The sequence below is a fragment of the Camelina sativa genome, chromosome 8 (assembly GCF_000633955.1).
Source record: "Camelina sativa cultivar DH55 chromosome 8, Cs, whole genome shotgun sequence".
NCBI lineage: Eukaryota > Viridiplantae > Streptophyta > Magnoliopsida > Brassicales > Brassicaceae > Camelina > Camelina sativa.
The window spans coordinates 23,812,734-23,826,044 of record NC_025692.1 but is presented as its reverse complement, the minus strand read 5'-3'; the positions used below and the strand labels follow the sequence as shown (position 1 = coordinate 23,826,044).

Sequence of the window (13,311 nt, the reverse complement as noted above, 5' to 3'; positions counted from 1 at the left end):
GAAAGCTGGGAGTACTCCTCAGATGCATCACTAAAGACCTTATCAGCACACTGAAGTAAGCTATCTCTCGTCTCCTTATAAGCTGAAGTCTCACTGTCACTCTCGTCAGTGCTTGATTCTCCTTCTATTTTCAGAGAAGATCCATCAATCTCCATGGCTGATGCACGCTTATTTTCAAATCGAGCTCGCCTTTTCTGCCGATCTGTAGCCCTCTGTTCAACTTCCCTGCGCTTCTGCAGGTTTTCATCTCTGCCAAATTCGTCAAGCTTAACTGGTTGATTCGTTTGCTGTCTTATAGAAGCAGATGCAGCCAACGCAGCACTTGTGGCAGCAGCAATCACTGAAGTACTCCGTCCTTGTTTGTTTAGAACTGCCATTGCTGCTTTTACAGCAGCCCCCAACTCTACCATTTCATCATCGGTATCTGCAATTCTCCTTTCTAGAATAGATAAAGCATGTTTTTCATTAAGTTCCTTCAATTGATCTTCAATTTCCTCAATTAAGGAACCCTTTTCCTGCAAAAGAAATTTCACAACATCAACTAGGAGTTCTATTCTAACAACCAGTTGTCTTGCAACTATTTCTATGCACATGGCAATCTAAAAGCAGTACTAGATACAAATATGGTAGGGTTCACAGCTGGTCTTTCGTTTACATATTTGAACAAAGGAATGACCAGCTAGAATTTCCTTCTATTAAGGTATAGTTTATGCATTCAAGAATCCATACAACTCTATACAGGAAAGATAATATGTTGTATGTCATGTAAAGGGTAAACCCAGTTTTAGTTTCAATTTAACAAATATCATTTGCTTTCCCAAAGATGAAGTCTAACTACAAGTGTCAGAGAAAATGTATGCCACTAGAACCTAGGTTTCCATGAAAATATGGACACTGGATTCATGATCCTATGCAGTCAAATGATATGAGAGAAAGAGACATCAAGAGATGCACAAAGAAAGCAGTCGATGTTGGCATCACAAAAATTAAAAACGATAGGCTTGCAACATAAGCAATATGTATATGACCACAGTCACAACATATATTAAAGCGTACCTGCATGAAATCGCAGATAACAGAAATGAAGTCTCTCAGTTTTTGCATGAAGACATACTTGTCTCCAGCTGCAGCTAGAGAACTTTCAAGAGCTGTGATACTCATCAACGAAGCAGTCAAATTCTCATCTGTCTTGGTAAGCGAGGATAAGGTTTTTGCATGAGACTCCTGGAAAAAAATTGAAAATAAATGAAGGGCATTAGAAACTAAATCAAATAGCAAAGAGATACTAGGAAAACCTCTGTGCTGAGCTACATTTTAAACCTCACCTTAACTAATAGTTAACTAGAACAACAATGACAGTACAAAAATACAATGATATTACCCAAACACCAAGAGAAGGCAACAGATTCATAAACAGGAAGAAGCCAAGTTCATAGGGCAATACCTTAAGCTTCTTAACATTGTCTTGCAATGCCTTCTTGGCAAGCTCGGCTTGCTGTGACATTGGTAGAGTATCAACACTAGTAGCTGGACCAATGGTAGGAGGCAGAGAAACATTCGGCATTGGAATCCCGGCATGATAAGTATACCTCTGCGGTTGCTGTTGTGGTGGTGGCTGCTGGTTAGGATGCAAAGGCACGCCAATTCCATTACTACTTACAGTCCTATGAGACCCTTCATCCATTCTTTTACCAATACCCTTCTTAAATTGCTCTTCCTCCCACAACTTCTCTTCTTCATCCTCATCCTCATCCTCATAAAAACTACTTGTCGTGGTTTCTTTAACAATAGGATTATCATCACCGAAATCAAACACACCTTTCTTATTATCACCTTTGTGCCGTCTAGCACCGATGAAAATACCCTGAAAGTCTGCTTCCTCGTCGCTGACTCCTTCAACAGCAGAATGATTTGCGATACCACCATCCAGTGATATGTAATCAGGCGCCGGTGCTGAACGTGACTGCCTCATCTTCTCCCGCTTGACTCTAATTACAGCTGCCTGATCGGCAAACGCATCTTCAGGCCGGTCATCTTCCCCTTCCTCATCGAAGTCCAAATCCGAAACCTGTTTGACCACATCCTTCAGACTCTGCTGCTCATGGTCCTGGGGAGGTTTGATCAAACCCTTGAGTACAACCTTGGGCTCGGCATTGGCACTAGGGCGAGAATAAGGAAGCGTACGTGTGTTCTTCTGGAGCTCAAGCAGCGCCTCTTTCGTATAAGAGCCGGCTTGGGGAAGCACATTAGAAAGCGGAGACACGGTGGAGAAAGAAGAAGAAGAAGAAGAAGCGGGACGATGTTCCTTGGTGGAAGAGTGTTTGTGAGAAGATCCCGAAACGCCGAGACGCGAAGAGGATTTGACACGGTCTCTCCCGTTCTTAGGCTTTACCGTCACACGGAGAGCTCCATCTTCTTCCTCATCCTCGTCGTCTGCGAAACTTAGGAGTTTCTTCTTCGGGGTCGAGGCTGGGAGGTTTTTAGGTTTAGACGAAGTAAGAGCCGGAGTAGGCGCTTTAGTCGCGGCGGTAGCATCTTTACCGTCGATTTCATCATCGCCGTCGTCCCCGCGCCGCCGGAAATTCCTAGGACGGTTACTTCCCATACTCTCTCTCTCGAATTAGGGATTTTACAGTTAGGGATCGAAACTTTGAAATTGAGCTAATTATTTTGTATTTTTGTGCTTATATCTCAATGAAATAAAGAAGGAAATTTAAAAAAAAGGAAATTATAACAATATTGCAAATAGGGAAGCAACAATGTTGCAAATTGCATTTTTGAACCTTTTTTTTTGTTTCTTTTTGCGTTCAGGGATTAATAAAGAAGAGAACAGCTTTTGCCTTCTTTCTTTTGCTTTTCCATAATCAAAGGAAGAAGCAAACAAAAAGAGGAAGATGAAGAGGAAAGAAGAAACAACATTTAACTGTTAAAATAGTTTTTACGAAATTCATTCTTATTATCATAAATCAATTCCCATTGCATCGGTGAATCACGCCGTTACTACTACTTCCTTGCACTTGCTTCTTCTGATTCTGTTGGTTAATCCTCTCGAGTCCCCATATCCTTATGGTTCCATCATCGCTTGCTGACGCCAACATGTGAAGGTTCGTCGGGCTCCAGCTCACGCAGTTTACCGCTCCTGCATGCCCTGGCAGCTCAATGATTAACTTCCCTGTTGATCTGTGCCAAATGTATACCTGCAAAATAACATAAATGCGTGCACTCTTGTCACCAAAACAAAATCCGCACATAACTAACTCGCAGAGAGAGATCAACAGAATAGAGAAGCAATTCTATATCCTAATTCAAAATCCTGAACACGCATAGATCAACCAACTGAAGAAAGAAACAACCATTACTCTATCCAGTAGAGATTCTGAGAACAGAGACTGACATTTCAACATCTGATTACATTCTGTCTAAACTGATGATCAAATGAAGAAAGAAACAACCACTTACTCAGTTCTGAGAATACTTGAGAGAACAGACCAGATTACACTGTCATTCGATTTAGCTACGTTCTTTTATGTGTTTATGTGACGATACTATGGCAAGGAAAAGAGCAGATTTTACCTGAGAATCCTCGCTTCCACTAGCAATAAAAGCTTGTTTATACCCACCAAAGCATGATCTGATGATGAATCGCGAACGCCTGTGGCCTTTGTAGCTCGACACAATCTTGGGGTCACCTTCGATATTCCAGAGACGGATTTCCTGGTTTAGGAGATTTACCAGAAGATACTTGTTGTCATTCGAAAGCGAGAACGATGTTATCATGTCTTCCTCTTCGATCAATCTCTCCACTGTAGCTTCCCTATCAAATAGGGATATCACCGAATCCTTGCATACACTTACGAGCCACTTTCCATCATCTGTCATTGCTATATCTGATACCTTCTGCGTCCTCTGACCTTTCCAGCATTCTATCTCTCTACCATCTAAATCCCACATGCATATGCTTCGGTCTGTCATCCCAGCGATTATTCCCTGGCCGTCAGGATACCATCCGCAAGAAATGGGACTAATACCACCTTTTTCATACATTTGAACACAGTCTCCTGAATCAACATCCCAGCGTCTGATAACCTCTTCTGCTCCACATGTAAGAACTTGACGATCGTCAGGACTCCATAAGATGGCAATTACGGGTTTCTGGTGGCCAACAAGTGTATGCTTCAACGAAATTTTCCCATCTGCGTTGATCTGAAAAATACATTTTAAGTGAATCAGCAAACAGGTTGCCTCCAAGAAAATAGGTAAGAAATCAAAACTTTAACAGGTTAGCCAAAACTCAATTCAGGTAAGCCTTTGTTGGTGGGTCAGCATTACCTCCCATATAATCGCAGTCTGATCCCTGGAGGATGACGCCAGATATTTGCCATTATGAGAGAATTGCAAGAACCAAACTTCATCAGTATGTGACGCCAAGATCTGAACCATTCACGTAGAGAGAACTTAACGAATGTGATTTTAAGTCAGTAACGCACACATGCACTGCAAGTCTCACTAAACTACAAACAGAAACAAAAGATGCCACACAAGTAATTAATTAATCCAAGGAACGCAAGTACCGGTGAGAGCAAAGACAGAATGTACTATATAGCCAATGATGGAAAAGGAATAACGGAAAAAGAAAAGAGGCATCAGGTTGAGACAATTATCATCTGTTATTTCTTTCACAATGACTTGCCAAGGAAGTGGAAACGTTTGCAGCACATTGTACAGTAAACCTTTCAGCTAAAGATAAGTGACCCTCTTACAGTACAGAGAAACTCATGATCACCAAGAAACGAAACAACAACAACAACAACTTGAAAGAAACGGAAAAACATTCACAGCAGAGCAGTCTAACCTGAACAGTCTGAGAAGGAATTTGGTGCTTCCCGCATTGATGATCAGTATACAAAGACAAATCACTATCCAAGGTATTATGGAAAACACAAGAATCCCGCTGGATATGAAGGGAATTCTCAACTAAACACTCCAACCTCTTTTCTGGGATTATAACAGAAGCAGGAAGCAAGTTTTGTAGTTCCTCCAGAATCTTGGACCTTGAATTCACACTTTCTTTACCTGGAGCCGAAGAGGTATGTGATACAAGGCTGGAAGGTGATATAAGGGAGGAAGCAAGCTCGTGAACACGCTTTGTATTAATACGAAGAGGCACCATCTCATTCCTTAAGGTGCCTAGCGCATCAAGTATCTTTTCAAATTTCAAAAGCTCTAAGAACTTTTGCTCTAGGAGCAAGAAAGAAGCAGATTTGACAGCTTTTTCATCAGACAGACCGATTCTGTGCAATGTTTTAACACTTTCATCCCATTTTCCATCCTTAACCTGCTGCAGAAAGGCCTTAATGATGGAATTATGGAGAGAGATACCGGATTCTTCCTCCAACATAGCCCCGGTTTTATCATATCCAAGAGAATAAAGAGCCCTAGTGATAATCCTAACAAATTCAGATTTTTTAATGACACCTTTGGAGCCGATAGTTTGGTCATCCCCTTGGGAGGTGAGAGGCCTTGCCATCAGGTCTCCCAAAGAGTTGTTCACGCTACAAGGTCTAACAGAAGAGTTCCCGGAGAAGCCGTTAGGTTCGCCAACAAGCCGCTTTGCACGTTTCAAAGGAGGTTCAGTATCCTCCACAACTCCCATGAAATTCCTAGTTCAGCCCATATAACTTTCCTGCCGAGAGATAAATGAGTCCAAGCTGTGTACAGATCCAAAACAAACAAACAAACAAAAAGAAAGCATTTCATCAGAAGAGTACAAGGATTCAACTTGATCAATCAGTTACGCCATGGAAATAAGAAAGAAACAGAATGGGACTAACAAGTGAGTCTCTGAAAACTCATGTAGATCTAGTAGCACAAGATAGTGAGTATAGCAAAAAGATTAGCATTCAACAAAATCAAGAATGAGTGAATCAAAACCCAATTGATCAAAAACTATAAAAGAGTTGTACTTTTTCACTTTGTTCGATCAGAACAACCACCTCCTTAATAGACAGACACACTCACGATCGATTAGTCAATAGCGAGAATTAACTCAAATTAAAACAACAAAATCGACATCAACATCGCTCAAAATCAATCCAGAGAGAAACCCAATTCGTCAAAATCAACAATCGAAGTAAAAATAAGAAGAAGGATCACTATGGGATGAAGATCAATTAACGATCTAACAAGAACGAAATCAAAAAAGGGGGTGAGCAGAAAAATCCAATCTTACCCAAATAAGAAGCAAAAGATAAGGTTTGGCGATGGCAGAAGAAATAGAGAGAGAGAGATGGTTAAGAAACAGCCCGGAAACGAAGGGGGGAGAAACCCGATAGAGAGATGCACAAAGCGGTGAGAAGATGATAGAGAGAGAGAGAGAGAGAGAGAGAGAGAGAGAGAGAGAGAGAGAGAGAGAGAGAGAGAGAGAGAGAGAGAGAGAGAGAGAGAGAGAGAGAGAGAGAGAGAGAGAGAGAGAGAGAGAGAGAGAGAGAGAGAGAGAGAGAGAGAGAGAGAGAGAGAGAGAGAGAGAGAGAGAGAGAGAGAGAGAGAGAGAGAGAGAGAGAGAGAGAGAGAGAGAGAGAGAGAGAGAGAGAGAGAGAGAGAGAGAGAGAGAGAGAGAGAGAGAGAGAGAGAGAGAGAGCAAGTTCTGGGGAAAAAAAAAGAAGAGAGGAAGCGTTTAAAGAAAGAAGATGAAAAGGAGAGAGAGAGAGAGAGACTCAATAAGAAAGGAGAGAAAACACACAAACAAATATTATTAAAACAAAGGCACAAGTGAGAGGAGAAAAGGGTAGGCGTGGCTGATCCTCATCACAGGCTATAGTGCTATACTCTCGTCTTTCTTTTAGTACCCCAAACATTACATTATGCATCTTTCTTTTTCTATCTACTTGTTTCTTTAAAGTATCTTCTTTCACATTGTTGTAATTTAGTTTGTAATTTTCATTACTTAGTCAAGACAATAATGTCGTATTACTTGCGCCCAAAAAGGTCTTCATAACTATCTCAAACAATATCTTAAGCAAACACACAATAAAGTACATTATATGAATATGATGTCATAACAAATATCATCTTCCTCAAGTCTCTTATTAAAGAAGTTGAAATTGACAAGTGCACATAACAAAAAAATGAGATCCAAAAAAAGTTAAAAGCGTTTGAATGGGGACCCAAAATTAATGGTTTACAGCAAGTAATATTATAGTAATCCTCCATCCAACTCAAAACTTATTGGAAGAGAACAAATATTAACGTTAATCATTTTTTATCTTTGTGCATTGTATTTGGTAGGTGAACTTGGCGGAAGCACCTAATATCTAACATTGTAAAAAGTTTAGCTTAGTTAGTACTAAATTATAAAACTAAGCTGCATTCGAGCATCATGTCGATTGTTGTATCTTGTATGAGTAATGAAAGTTTCATCTCGTTTCCTACATATATATATATATATATATATATATATATAATGCGATGTGGTGCACGATCTGATCCGCGGTATTTGAACATATAGATAAAAATTGAGTTTACAAGTTTGCATTGCATCTGAAAAGCCGGAAAGAAAAAAACAAACTTGGGAAACTCGAAAGAGACTTTTAATGAATGATCGTATGGTATGGTTATGTGATTCCGTTCGTAGTACAAAATTACCCAAACACGACAAAGATGATACACACGATTTTGCTTGTACAAAGAATATATAAGGTTAATGAAAAGAAAAGAAAAAAAAAAGAGTCGAATCTAAATTATGCACGTCACTAGGAGATAAATGATTGTAACTCGTCTTGTTGCCGACGACAACGTAAACCTTAAAAACTCATCTTGTTGCCGAAGATAAACGCTAAAGAAGATGAATGGGCTTACAATTTAAGGCCCAATAATTTCATAACTTGTACAACTCTTTGCTTGGTTAAGGCCCACATATATGGTACGTTACTAAAAAGACGGAGACGGAGACATCTTTCTCCTCGTTCGGAACAAAATTTTCGATATTTGGACAAGAATCAGAGAAAAGAAACTGAAGAGGTGTGGCGATTTTTGGAAGACATTTAACAACAATGGGAGAAGCGCCTGCACAGATTCCGACGAGTTTCGGTCACGAGCTTAGGGCTTGTCTTCGATGTCGCCTCGTCAAGACCTACGATCAGGTATATATTGTTTCTCCTTCTCACTCTGTGGTTGCATGTTTTCTTCTCTCCTACGAATATGTTTTGTATGTATGATCTGGTTTTATCCAAACAGTTTAGGGATTCTGGGTGCGAGAATTGTCCTTTCTTCAAAATGGAAGACGATCATGAACGTATCGTCGATGTTACCACCCCTAATTTCAACGGGTACAATTCGAGTCCTTGCTTTCATCAATTTGATTGTGCACTCACTGTTCGACTCGTGGTTGACATGGATAAACTTGGTGGTAGTCTCTGCTTAATTAGGATGTAACATAACTGATAAATACTGATGCGTGTTTTAAATTTTTAATCTCTTGTTGTTCTTGAAATTGTTATTTTGGATGAATCGGTCTAACATTGTAAAGTTACAGTGGAATTGACCTAGAGTTTGCTCCTTTAAGCACAGTGAGTTGTTAAAAAGCTACAGAGATAGTGGTAGTAGTGTTGATTCATGTCTTATTTCGCAGTATAATCTCTATGATGGATCCACGTAGAAGTTGGGCTGCAAGATGGCTAAGAATTGGTATGTTTCAGCTCTGTTTCCTGATTTCACTCAAACTATTGAATTCTCTTTTCGAGCTTACTAGCTTCTTCTTTCCGTCTCTTGTTCTTTTGTATACTTTATAGATGGGGATATTACTGCTACGTTAATTATATCTTTTTGTCTACACCCGTTTGAGCGGTAAGCTGCATTCAGATGTCTGTGTGTTTGTGGCTTGATGTTGTATTTTCTAATATTGTCAGCTTTCTTTAAGAGAGAAATACATCTAACGCTTTTGAAATTTCTTGTTCTCAGGGAAGTTTGCTCCTGGTTGCTACACTCTTGCTGTCTCAGAGGCACTCCCAGAGGAAATGCAGGTAAACTTATTTACTTCTATGCCAATTCCTTTAGAAACCTAAGAAGAGATCTCAAGGCTCCACGACATAATAAGCTCTGGATTTTCAAATAAGAGCATGGATCCTAAAATACACAATCTGATTTCATACTGACTGTTTCTTTTTTCACATGTATGTGATGGATATCTGCTGGCAGTTCATATGCCAAGAAGTGCAGGTACAGTATGTTCCGCCCAAACGCATTTGAATCCCTTTCCATCAAGTGTCTCCATATTGGCATCTCTGCAAGTCGTCGTCAGTTTCAAGAAGACTGAGTCCGATGGAAGCTATGAATTGAAGTAGTTTAGTTATGCACTTTGTTACTGATCCTCTTATTGTTAACAATAACTTATCTTGCCAAACTCATTTGTGTAGTTCACCTCCGGAAGATAAGATAATTTATATTATTTATCAATTATGAAATGGATTTTCTTTTGTCCCCTGTGATATTGAGTTCATTATATGATTTCCGTTAACAAAATGAACTACTTTAAATTGAACACCTAGCAAAAAAAAAAAATTTGTGGTACCAATAATTTAAAGACAAAAATGTCAACTATGCAGTAAATAGAACACCTAGCAAAAGTGTTGAAGAAATGGCTCCTTCTTCATTCCAAGAGGGAAACAAAGAGAGACATATATATTGGTTTTAGGAATATGACCATTGAAAGTCCCAAAGAACCAAAAGAAAAAGGCTTTTGTGCAAAAAAAAATCCCTCCAAGTAGTTTTTTTTTTTGCAAGAAAACCCTCCAAATCAAATAAATGCAAGTCAATATTACAATCTCAAAAGTCACCTGCAATATAACCCTTCCATGTATCGATGACGTGGCAACTTAAAAATCTTACAGTTTTGAAAAAAAAAAAGGCAAGATGTTGCCATTTATTTATAAATAAAAATTAAAGAACAAAAATATTATTTGTTCTTTCTTTGTTTGTTTATATCTTCGCATCACTCAAAACCTATGCATATCAAAATTTAAGATTTTTGTTCTTTAATTTTTTTATTTATAAATAAATGGCAACATCTTGCCATTTTTTTAATTTCAAAACTGTAAGATTTTTAAGTTGCCACGTCATCAATACATGGAAGGGTTATATTGCAGGTGACTTTTGAGATTGCAATATTGATTTGCATTTATTTGATTTGGAGGGTTTTCTTGCAAAAAAAAACTACTTAGAGGGTTTTTTTTGCACAAAACCTAAAGAAAAACTATGGGGGAAAATGTGAAAAAGGCTTGTATTTATTTGTCTTTATACGAAAACAATATAGACCCATAAATTCATGGATACAAAACAAACAAATCATACTCAAGAATTGAGAATCACATCTTTCGATCCAAAAGGCATATTCTTCTGCTAGAGTAATCATGAACATAACGTGCATAATTAATTTAGTTACTTAACATCAAGTACATTATCAACACCAAAGCGAAGTGCATTGACATTAAGTAATGAAGGCGTTCAGTATATTCAAGGCGTATTACAATTATTTTTGTCTATAATAATCATATCTTGACATTGAGATTTTTTAACCTGATAAAAAATTATTAAATGTATAACATACTTTTTGTTATTGTTAAAATGTTTAACTCAAATAAAAAGTATTATTCGCCTTTTGTTTTGGGCAAGAGGCACAAATATTAGATTTTGTTATTATGGAAATTTAATTTAATTTTTGTTTTTTTTGTTGGTCAAATGCAATTTTTTTTTGTTATTAAAATAGAAAAATACAAACTGGATTTAGAAAAACATCCTTATTAATTTTAAATTCGAGTTCACGTGGCGGTCGCTACCAACTTCGTTTACTCCAAAACCAGCCAGAGTCATTACCCAAGTCAAAGCCAAAAAAACAAGGGTTCTCGCTCCGACACGACAACAGATCCAGATTCTGGAGCTTAGGTAAAGTCTCACTCTTCTTCTCCAATTCTCAGACACTCTGGTTCCTACAAACCTATGTTTGGTTGAGTGAATCTGTGAAACGAGTGAATCTTGAAACTTATGTTCGATTCTTTTCTTCAGTTCAGTACTTTCTAGTTTGGTATAAATATGGGATCTCGGTCTAGATATTACGGGAAATTTCGATTCTTACGCTTGTTTTATTGTTGAGTTGTTTAATTATGGCGCTGAATTGTTTTATCTTTTCATTGTAGGGAAACACGAGAAGAGATCTTATAAAGAAAAATGTCGAACATAGACATAGAAGGGATTCTGAAGGAGCTACCTAATGATGGGAGGATCCCAAAGACAAAGATAGTTTGCACTTTAGGACCAGCTTCTCGCACTGTTTCTATGATCGAAAAGCTTTTGAGAGCTGGTATGAATGTGGCTCGTTTCAACTTCTCACATGGAAGCCATGAGTACCATCAAGAGACACTCGACAACCTCCGTACCGCTATGCATAATACCGGCATTCTTGCTGCTGTCATGCTTGATACAAAGGTTAATTAAAAACTTATCTTGTGAATTGGATTCTCTTGTCATAATTTTCGATCTAGTTTGTACCTAAAAGTCAACTTGGTTTTTCTTGCTTTTAACCTCGTAATTTAAAAATGTTAAATCCTTAGTACTGTGTTTGGTTATTATCGTTAGAGATTCTATGTATATTCAAAGAATATGGCTAGATCATGGAATTTGTACTATGTGAATTCGTCATTTTAGAGACTGTCAGCTTATGATTTCGCTTGTTGATTTTGCAGGGGCCTGAGATTCGTACTGGTTTCTTGAAAGATGGGAACCCTATACAACTGAAGGAAGGTCAAGAGATTACTATAACCACTGATTATGATATTAAAGGAGATGAGTCAACGATATCCATGAGCTATAAAAAGCTGCCTTTGGATGTGAAGCCTGGGAACACCATACTCTGTGCTGATGGAAGCATAAGTCTAGCTGTCTTGTCATGTGATCCCGAGTCTGGAACAGTTAGGTGCCGGTGTGAAAACTCGGCCATGCTTGGTGAGAGAAAGAACGTGAATCTTCCCGGTGTTGTTGTTGATCTTCCCACTTTGACAGATAAAGATATTGAAGATATTCTCGGTTGGGGTGTTCCGAACAGCATCGACATGATTGCTCTTTCTTTTGTCCGCAAAGGTTCGGATCTTGTTAATGTCCGGAAGGTTCTTGGTTCCCATGCTAAAAGCATAATGTTGATGTCCAAGGTATTCAAAAATTTCCACTTATGGCATTTGCATTTCATGTATATATAGGCATGAATCTGACTCTTTTCTTTCTTGGGTTTGGATTTTGAAGGTTGAGAACCAGGAAGGAGTGCTAAACTTTGATGAGATATTGCGTGAAACAGATGCGTTCATGGTTGCTCGTGGTGATCTCGGGATGGAGATTCCAATCGAGAAGATCTTCTTGGCTCAAAAATTGATGATTTACAAGTGTAACCTTGCGGGTAAACCGGTGGTTACAGCCACTCAGATGCTGGAGTCAATGATCAAATCACCTCGGCCAACCCGAGCTGAAGCCACAGATGTTGCAAATGCTGTTCTTGATGGCACGGACTGTGTGATGCTAAGCGGTGAGAGTGCAGCAGGAGCTTATCCGGAAATAGCTGTGAAAGTCATGGCTAAGATCTGCATTGAAGCTGAAAGCTCCCTTGATTACAACACAATCTTTAAGGAGATGATCCGAGCAACTCCGCTTCCAATGAGCCCACTCGAGAGTCTTGCATCATCAGCTGTACGGACTGCTAACAAAGCCAGGGCAAAACTCATCATTGTGTTGACACGTGGAGGTTCAACCGCTAATCTCGTGGCTAAATACAGACCTGCTGTTCCGATTCTGTCAGTGGTTGTCCCGGTTATGACCACTGACTCCTTTGACTGGGCTTGTAGTGACGAGTCACCTGCAAGGCACAGTCTCATATACAGAGGTCTTATCCCTATGTTAGCTGAAGGATCTGCAAAGGCAACCGATAGTGAAGCCACGGAAGTTATCATTGAGGCTGCTCTGAAGTCGGCTACACAGAGAGGACTATGCAACCGTGGTGATGCAATTGTGGCGTTGCACCGTATTGGAGCTGCCTCTGTTATTAAGATCTGTGTGGTGAAGTGAGATTTCAAACTTCTATCAAAATCACAAAAAATCTTGCATCTGGTGATTGTTGGTAATCGTGACTGAGAATTTGCTTTGTAGCATGAAATAAGAAAAAAACAGGTCACAGTAGCTCCTGAATCTCTGTAACCTTTCTCTCCCTTTTGTTCTATTTATTATTTCAAGATTACGGATCAAAATCTGCTTCTTATGGCTCAGTGCTGACCTTTTGCA

At 39.0% G+C, this 13,311-nt stretch overlaps 4 protein-coding genes across 8 annotated transcripts in view; 2 read left to right on the top strand and 2 right to left on the bottom strand.

Moving 5' to 3' along the window:
• The window catches only part of LOC104708225 (PAX3- and PAX7-binding protein 1-like), a 5,316-nt gene extending 2,649 nt beyond the window's left edge, over positions 1-2,667 (bottom strand). The window contains exons 1-3 of the mRNA XM_010424754.2: positions 1,445-2,667; positions 1,057-1,224; positions 23-515 (exon numbers count right to left, since the gene is read on the bottom strand). Coding sequence (XP_010423056.1) covers positions 23-515; positions 1,057-1,224; positions 1,445-2,605 — 1,822 coding nt within the window. The 5' untranslated portion in view covers positions 2,606-2,667. The remainder of the gene's footprint in view (positions 1-22; positions 516-1,056; positions 1,225-1,444) is intronic.
• LOC104708224 (WD repeat-containing protein 26) lies at positions 2,761-6,412 on the bottom strand. The gene is made up of 5 exons (XM_010424751.2): positions 6,230-6,412; positions 4,853-5,708; positions 4,330-4,431; positions 3,574-4,203; positions 2,761-3,197 (listed from the first exon to the last, which is right to left on the bottom strand). Exons 2-5 carry the CDS (start codon positions 5,651-5,653, stop codon positions 2,967-2,969), a joined length of 1,764 nt encoding a protein of 587 aa, XP_010423053.1. The 5' UTR covers positions 5,654-5,708; positions 6,230-6,412; the 3' UTR covers positions 2,761-2,966.
• On the top strand, positions 7,943-9,474 carry LOC104708223 (transcription elongation factor SPT4 homolog 1). Of its 2 annotated transcripts, XM_010424749.2 has the most exons (6): positions 7,943-8,138; positions 8,233-8,324; positions 8,627-8,682; positions 8,787-8,841; positions 8,956-9,017; positions 9,193-9,474. In XM_010424749.2, the coding sequence occupies exons 1-6, from the start codon at positions 8,049-8,051 to the stop codon at positions 9,336-9,338; spliced, it is 501 nt and encodes a 166-aa protein (XP_010423051.1). In that variant the 5' UTR covers positions 7,943-8,048; the 3' UTR covers positions 9,339-9,474. The 2 variants fall into 2 exon arrangements, with proteins under 2 accessions (XP_010423051.1, XP_010423052.1); XM_010424750.2 differs by lacking the exon at positions 8,787-8,841 and having other exon boundaries at positions 7,964-8,138.
• LOC104708221 (pyruvate kinase, cytosolic isozyme) lies at positions 10,826-13,286 on the top strand. 4 transcript variants are annotated; one of them, XM_010424745.2, is made up of 4 exons: positions 10,826-10,935; positions 11,187-11,475; positions 11,733-12,194; positions 12,286-13,286. In XM_010424745.2, the coding sequence occupies exons 2-4, from the start codon at positions 11,218-11,220 to the stop codon at positions 13,096-13,098; spliced, it is 1,533 nt and encodes a 510-aa protein (XP_010423047.1). In that variant the 5' UTR covers positions 10,826-10,935; positions 11,187-11,217; the 3' UTR covers positions 13,099-13,286. The 4 variants fall into 4 exon arrangements, with proteins under 4 accessions (XP_010423047.1, XP_010423049.1, XP_010423048.1 ...); XM_010424747.2 differs by lacking the exon at positions 10,826-10,935 and adding an exon at positions 10,960-11,036; XM_010424746.2 differs by lacking the exon at positions 10,826-10,935 and adding an exon at positions 10,962-11,074.

Excerpts from the sequence above, each read along its gene's own strand:
- LOC104708224 (XM_010424751.2), bottom strand. The coding sequence starts at position 5,653 with ATGGGAGTTGTGGAGGATACTGAACCTCCTTTGAAACGTGCAAAGCGG. Across the intron at positions 4,432-4,852 it reads TTCCTTCTCAGACTGTTCAG|ATCTTGGCGTCACATACTGA; the intron begins GTTAGACTGCTC and ends TGAATGGTTCAG. Across the intron at positions 3,198-3,573 it reads GTGGAAGCGAGGATTCTCAG|GTATACATTTGGCACAGATC; the intron begins GTAAAATCTGCT and ends GTTATTTTGCAG.
- LOC104708223 (XM_010424749.2), top strand. The coding sequence starts at position 8,049 with ATGGGAGAAGCGCCTGCACAGATTCCGACGAGTTTCGGTCACGAGCTT. Across the intron at positions 8,683-8,786 it reads TGCAAGATGGCTAAGAATTG|ATGGGGATATTACTGCTACG; the intron begins GTATGTTTCAGC and ends TATACTTTATAG. Across the intron at positions 8,842-8,955 it reads TGTCTACACCCGTTTGAGCG|GGAAGTTTGCTCCTGGTTGC; the intron begins GTAAGCTGCATT and ends TCTTGTTCTCAG.
- LOC104708221 (XM_010424745.2), top strand. The coding sequence starts at position 11,218 with ATGTCGAACATAGACATAGAAGGGATTCTGAAGGAGCTACCTAATGAT. Across the intron at positions 11,476-11,732 it reads CTGTCATGCTTGATACAAAG|GGGCCTGAGATTCGTACTGG; the intron begins GTTAATTAAAAA and ends TTGATTTTGCAG. Across the intron at positions 12,195-12,285 it reads GCATAATGTTGATGTCCAAG|GTTGAGAACCAGGAAGGAGT; the intron begins GTATTCAAAAAT and ends TGGATTTTGAAG.